This window comes from Cynocephalus volans, chromosome 7 (genome assembly GCF_027409185.1).
Source record: "Cynocephalus volans isolate mCynVol1 chromosome 7, mCynVol1.pri, whole genome shotgun sequence".
In the NCBI taxonomy this organism is placed as follows: Eukaryota; Metazoa; Chordata; class Mammalia; order Dermoptera; family Cynocephalidae; genus Cynocephalus; species Cynocephalus volans.
Genome location: NC_084466.1, coordinates 99,957,692 through 99,965,264, shown reverse-complemented (window position 1 = coordinate 99,965,264; position 7,573 = coordinate 99,957,692). Strand labels below are relative to the sequence as shown.

At 40.3% G+C, this 7,573-nt stretch overlaps 1 protein-coding gene across 1 annotated transcript in view; it reads left to right on the top strand.

Moving 5' to 3' along the window:
* Positions 1-2,405: 2,405 nt before the first annotated feature.
* VPS26A (VPS26 retromer complex component A) overlaps positions 2,406-7,573 on the top strand; it is a 44,181-nt gene continuing 39,013 nt past the window's right edge. The window contains exon 1 of the mRNA XM_063102250.1: positions 2,406-2,512. Within this exon, the coding sequence (XP_062958320.1) occupies positions 2,510-2,512 (3 nt within the window). The 5' untranslated portion in view covers positions 2,406-2,509. The remainder of the gene's footprint in view (positions 2,513-7,573) is intronic.

Here is a 7,573-nt window from a genome sequence, read left to right as displayed (position 1 = left end):
CTGGACATGGAGTCAAGGTACATGATTCACCAGGTTTATGATTTGATGCCTGCTCTGTTGGGTTTCAGACTTGTTTAGGACCTGTTACCACTTTCTTTTAGCTCATTTCTTCCTTTTTTAAATGGGGATATGTACCTTATGTTTGTCCGACCATTGTATACTGGAAATAGATAACTTGCCTTGATTTCACAGATGGGACTTTTCACTTTGGACATTTGAGCTGAAACAAGTTAAGATTTTGGGGATGGAATGAATGTATCTACCTGTGATAAGGACATGAAGTTTGGGAGCCAGGGGCAGAATGCTATGGATTGAATTGTATCCCTCAAAGTTCCATGTACTAGAAATTTAACCCCGACTGTGACAGTGTTAAGAAGGTGGAAAATCCTACTATGGTAATTGAAAGGTGGGACCTTGATGAGGTGATTAGATTGTGAGGACCATGCCCTAATGAATGGATTAATTCATTGATTGTTTAATGGTGGTTATGGGCATGGTTCTGATAGTTTCATACGTACAAGGAGTGATAAGGTTAGTTTCTGTCTTGCTCCCGCCATATTTGCCATCTGACACCCTGCCTTACTGTGAAGAGTCACTACCCACCAACAAGGCCCTCACCAGATGCGTTCCCTGGACTTTGGACTTCCCAGCCTCCGAAACTGTAAGGAATACGTTTCATTTCTTTATAAATTACCTAGTTTCGGGTATTTCTGTTACAAGCAACAGAAATGGATTAATACAGTGTCATATCCAAAAAAATCACCACAAAGTCCGATGTCAAGAAGCTTATCCCCTATGTTTTCTTCTAGGAGTTTTAGAGTTTCAGGTCTTATGTTTAGGTTTTTAATCCATTTTGAGTTAATTTTTGTGTACAGTGTAAGATTAACAGTCCAAATTTATGCTTTTGCGTGTGGCTATAGTGTTTCCCCAACAGTTTTTTTTTTTTTTTTTTTTTTGGTGGCTGGCCGGTAGAGGGATGGAACCCTGGACCTGGGTGTTATCAGCATCATACTCTAACCTACTGGGCTAACCAGCCATCCCCCAACATCATTTTTGGAGAGACTGTCCTTTCCCCATTGAGTGGTCATGACACTTTTGTCAAAGATCACTTGACCAAATATGAGAAGTCTTTTTTAAGAAATAGACTTTATTTTTCAGAGCAGTTTTAGGTTCAGAGCAGTTTTAGGTTCACAGCAAAAATTGAACCATATACCCTTCCACTCCACCCACTCTCCAATTTGCTTTTTTTTTTTTTTTAGCTTCCTGATGTAGTAAGTTAGATTACTGATTTTAAACCCTTTTTAAAATATATGCATTTAAAGCTACATATTTTCCCTCTTAGCACCACTTTACCTGCATCCCACAAATTTGTATTGTGGTATTGTCATTATCTTCTAGTTCAAACTGTTTTAAAATTTCTATTGCCCTCTTCTTTGACTTACATGTTTAGAACTAAGTTGCTTAGTTTTCAAATATTTGTGGAATTTTCTGGCTATTTTATTGACTTATAGTTTAATTCTATTGTGGTTGGAGACCATACTGTACTGTGATTTCAATTTGCAACTTGCTTTATGGCCCTGCCTCTCAAGCTCAATTTTGTTTTGTTATGATGGGATAATTATGTTGCGTCCAGAGTATTTTTTTTTTACCCCGCTCTGGTTATGTACAGAGTGCACTGTGGTGGTTCAGCACTTAAGTTTTGGAATCCTAAACAGTACTTCATTCTGGAGGTCCACAAGGTTTACACTACAGTGAGCAGAATGCAGTTAAAGCTAGAGTAGTCTTTAGCAACATCGCGGGCCTTTCCCTCTCACGGAACGGCAGAGTGGAAGAGGAGACTTGAGAGACCTGCCCCTGAGGCTCGGAGTACGTCGTTCACGAACTATCTGGGACTTTAGGAAGTAGTGGGTATTGTACCCTAAGATTTTTTTTCTACTGGCCTTCTCTTCAGAGAGAGAAAGTCAACAACTTCTTAAACCACGCCTCATCTCTGGATTGAGAGCACACCTCCTGCGAGTCCTAAGGAAGCAGGCCCAGGGGGAACAAGTCCCATTTTCCTCGGCAACCCAGTCACCGAGCCAGGCAGAGCGACTCCCTGAACAAATCCTCCTTTCCCTCCGAGGAACAGGGCGGGGGAAGCCAGCCCGACAGCGAACCACCCGTCACGTGACAATGAAAGGGTGCGGAAGTCCGACGAAACCTACGTTCACCCAGGTCCCGCCCACTTGACGTCAGCCGCAGTGGCCCCGCCCCGTCCCGTCCGCCGTAGGGTGGAGCATGAGGCCCCGCCTCCAAACGGCCTCTCCTCGGAGCGCCTGGCTGGCCAGTTGGGCGGGGCGAGGGGCCGGGACTCGTGGGAGGGGAGGAGAGGAAGGGAGTGGTCACGTGTGGCGGGTGGCCCGAGGTCATGTGACGGGGTGCGCGGGCGGAGGGAACCGCTGTTGGAGTTGTCCTGAGGGAAGAGGCGTGAAGTGGCCGGGACGCGGCGGCGGCGGCGGCGGCGGCGACAATGGTGAGTGCGCTGCAGGCCGCGCTCTCCGCTCCAGCCCTCGCCTCGGAACTTGTGGCGGCACGGCCAACGGCGGGCCGGGCATCGCAGGAGGAGAGGGCGGGCGAGCAGGGCGGGGACGGGGGTTAGGCCTGTCGGGCCACCTCGGGGTCGGGAAGAGCGGGCGGCGCCGCCTCTTCCCGGTCTCGGCGAGGCTTGAGCACCTGCGGGCGGAGGCGCGCTCCCCTGGTCATGTCGGAGCCTCTAGCCCGCGTTGATCGACCGGCTCTGGTGGCCTTGGCTGGGGACTCGGACCCCGCCTGTGCGGGGGCTTGCCGCTGCCTCGTCGTCCAAGGTAGCCAGCCCCTCCGCTGCTCCCGGGCAGCCTCGCTACTATACAAGTTGGGTAACCCGGGAGTCCCTAGTTCCGGACTCTGGTGGGACGTGGTCACTCTCGGTGTGTAACAAGCTTGATAAACTCCGATAATTTTTTAACCGGGATATGGTGACATTCTGCGCCTTCATGACCCCAGTTCAGGCTTGATGTTGACACTTGTAGAATGAGAGAGAAAAAGAAAAGGACGTTGGAATGGGGGACGTTTTTAACTCAGAAGACACCAGTTTCGTGCCCGCTGATTTGAGTGTTGGCTCTCATTTCCTTCCTCAAGCCGTTTTCATAGAAATGCTTTGGGATGTTGAAATGGCCTAGGAAGCAGAGGAGGGAGAGTACTCTAACCAAGTGGGAAGCACAAGTGTGGGCATGGTGGTGGCCAGCTCCGCGTGCGTCGGCACTCTGTAGATTGGTCTCGTTTGGCTCACTTCGTGGTAGTCGTTTTATTTAGCAGGGATGCATTGAGCACTTACTGTGTGCTCTCCTCATACCACCTGCTTTCCAAAGCTCACTGGTTGAGTAAACTGCTTGAGACTTTTGGTCAAAGGCCAAGCCAGGTTTATTTTTTTTTTAAAGTTACTTTGAATAAATAAGTTTTTAAAGTTAGAAATCGTGTTACTTTCATTAAAAAGAGTAGAGACAAACGTGTTCACAATTGGACCTTTTTTTCCCTTTCATTCAACAAATAATTACTTCGGTATGCCCAGGGGCCCTGAGCAAAACTCAAACAGCCCTCTCCTGCTCTGTTGTAGCTTACAGTCTAGGGAGAGGTAAACACTTATTTCTGTAAATTATTTAACGTGGAAATTACAAATGTGATAAATGCTGAGAAGGGAGTGTTGGGAAATCTTGCTTAGTCAGGGAATTAGGGAAGGCTTCTTTAATTGAACATAATTTGAAAATAAAAGTTAAAAACTCATATTTTTTGCTTACATTTGTAAATATTACCTTTGGTAAGCCTTTTGAATTATGTTCAAGAGCAATTTATTTTACTTTCAAGTTATTCGGCAAACATAACTAAGTTGTAAAGCTTTAAGACGTCGAAATGGGCACAAGTGTAATGCTGTATATATATATGAAAATTTGCTGTTTCATTGCTTGTATGGGCTAAGTGTATAAATTTTGAGAGCCTCCCTTCCATCTCACCTTGAGTTGCATTTCCTTTACATCCACTGGACTGAGTGCAGTTTTTTGAGGGCAAAAAAGTTTGTTGTCTTTTTAAGTATTCACATGTAATTTTGCTAGATGTAATGCTCAGTGTGGGGTTAATGAATTATATGAAAAATCTTACACCAACCTAAAGTCAGTGATACGAGGTTTAAGCCAAGATTAGAAAACTGTAAAAACAGTTGCTGCAATTTTTAATAGTCATATATATATATTGCAATCTAGTTATTTAAAAGCTACCCAAGATTTTTAACTTGTATATTGTCTACTATTGCGCTCCTGAAAATCTCATATTCTGAATGCTCACTTTCTGAAGATCTCTTTTCCAAAAGAACTGAACCATATTCTTACACATAGAAGATATCAAAACTGCCCCCTGTAATTTCAGCAAAAATGTATATTAATGTTACCTAACCTTCATTACACTTTTTATTCGTTTTCCTTCTAGTGTTCACCATCCTGACAATTCTGTATTTTACTTCCTTTTTAACAGATCAGGAGAAGTATTATAATTTGATTGTGAATAATAAGAGGAAGAATTTAATTTCAGGACTTTTTACTTGAATAGAAGATGCACATCTTGAAATAAAAACTTTGAAAGCAAGACTTTGGGTATAGAATCTTTCTTACGCCTCCTTTTAGAAGGAAAACAAAAGACAAGCTTTATTTCTTAGATATTTTTTTCTTTCTGTTGTCTGCTTGTTACATATAAGACAACCACAATTTTCTGAAGCCTTTTCTTAGAAAAACTAGTTCATTTTTGATGTGTCCTAATGTAAAAATCTGGATGTTAACCCAATACTAAGTTTTCATGGCATTGACTTGTTAAAGTTCTGTAGGTTGTTACTCAGCCTATTACTCTTCTGCCTATGCTCTACTAGGCTTTTGTTTAACAACTGTTCCAAACAGCTGAGCTAATCAGCCAGCCACTACTCCCCCTTTTTTTGGGCGGCTGGCTGGTGGGATCTGAACCCTTCACCTTGGTGTTACAACATTACTAGGCTTTTTAAAAATACTTTTTGGTATCTCCCTTTTAGTGTTTTGCTTGTGTTGAAAATAAGTTGGCTTTTCAGTTATGAAATATTTCATGCATACGGAAGATAATGAAAGATAACACATAATTTTTACAGATATTTTTAGTGTTTAGGAATTTTTAATTTTTAAGAATGGTGTGAAAATAAGACTTGCTGTTTATAATTACATTATTAGTTAATTGTGAAGTTTTTTAAAACTAAGACTATTTTATACTATTTTAATCAGTGGCAATTTTAATTTTATTAAAATTTTAATTTTTGATTATATAATGTTTTAATGTCATCTTTCAAATCCCAAGTGCAGCTTTGCATGTTAAGTATATGTATGTGAAAAAAAGTTTCCATAATGTTTCCTTTTATCTATAAAACAATTTTTATAGTTTTCAAATCTAATTTTTCCTTGAAGTAGCTCTAGGGAGTGGGGGGGGGGGGATGAGAAAATTAGTTTTAATTTTCCTAACTCTGTTTTGTAACTCAAATGAATTAATGTGCAGGTGTCATAAGGAAGAAGAGGTCATTCTCTTATTGCCCTCACAGCCAGTTGGTGTTACCTTTTAACATAACTGATTTTGCTTCTCCGTGTAAAAGAAACAACTACTTGGAGATGTTTTCTTCCACCTGTTCATAATTGCTCCTCCCACATCAGTCCCCCTCCCTTGCTGGCTCAGTGATTTGCACATGGTTGAGAATTAGTAAATATAAGCTGATTGATTTTGAGCTGCTTATACATCCTAATATCTGTAGCCTTAAGAGAAAATATACTATTTCAAAATTTACCATTTTGAGCAAGTTTTAGGCCTTGTAGTATGAAAGTTAACTAGGAATGGACAGTGCTTGTGACCTATCATTGATGCTTCTCATTCTTTCTTTTTTATGTTAGTTCAGAATAGTTTTCTGATTAAAATTAGTTTTCTGGTTAAAATTTGAGTTTCTTATTTATGATGCTGTCAGGAAAGATGAAAACATTTTGTCTAAAAGAAAATTTGTTGTTTGTGTCTTTGGAATATGTCAGAAGTACTAATTTGGCAATTCTTTTACTTGGTTTCTTGAAATTATAATCTCTTTCATTAATACTGGATTAATGAAAACAAAGAAACAAGCCCACAATTTATGAAAACACTATTTCATTTTTTGCTGTTACCTTGCCACCTGAGGACAGAACTAAGATTTAACACAAGTTCCATGTTCTAGACTTTGCTACTACAGCAATGCTTACTTGGCTGGGAAAGGGCTAGTCTTACCAGCTATTCTGGATTTCGTTTGATTTCTTTTGTGCATTCATTTATTTTCTATTATTAGGGTGGTATGTACTTATTCAAAATTAATTTAATGTTCAACAGTTATTTGAACACTTTCTGCTAAATACCATACAGTACCCTAAGGCACTGTGTCTTCAGTGATGAGCAAAGGATAAGATATTTGTCCTCATGGAGTTTACAGTTCAGTAGGAGAATCAGGTACTAAGCTTTGTGAGACATGAATTTGGAGAATCCAATTTTGATTAGGGAGTCAGGGAAGGCCTCTTTTTGGAGATGAATCGAATTCAACCTCAGAAGATGAATTAGTTAGGTTAAGGATACTTTGCTTGGCTCTAGGACTAGAAGGAGACTTGGCAAATTTGATGTACTATTTCAGAAAGAACTCTGATCATTTGAGGCTGATGTGGCTAGAGACATGGATGGGTCAGGTATATGGAGGCCACATGAGGGAATACGTTGTGTGTGTTTAAAATAACGCTTACATGAAGTAAACATTTTCCAAAGAAAAGTGCACAAATAAGTATATAGCTTGATGAATTTTCACAGAGTAAATATACCTGTATGTAAAGTGCCCAGATCAAAAAAACAGAACATAACTAGCATCCCAGAAGCTCCTTTTGTGCTTTCTTCCATTTCCTGACTTCTAATACTGTAATGTACATTACATGTTTTTGACTTTATGAGGGTATTTCAAAAAGTTAATGGAAAAATGAATTGAAAGATAATACAAATCTTTCCATCAACTTTTTGGAGACCCCTTGTGTTATATAAATGGAATCATACAATGTGTGTTCTTTTCGTGACTGGCCTCTTTCACTCAATTTTATGTGTATGAGATTTATCCTTGTGTGTAATTGTATCTCTTTAATTCTGTTGCCGCTTAGTGTTCTCCTTGTATGAATATATACTAAAATTTATGTATGCGTTCTCTTATTGCTTGATATTTGGATTGTTTCTGTTTGGGGTTATTGTGAATAATGCTGTTATAAACATTCTTACATATGTCTCCTGGTTCATGTATTAAGGGTTTCTGTCTAGGGGTATATACCTAGGGGTGGAATTGCTGTTATGGGTTATGTACATCTTCAGCTTTACCAGATAATGCCAAGCTATTTTCTAAAGTAGTTGTTCCAGTTTGTCAGCTCACCAGCCTGTTGAAGGATTGTGAACAAGGAATGATCAGATTTATGTCTTTAAAAGATCACTCTGGTGGTTATGTAGGGCAGAGTACGAA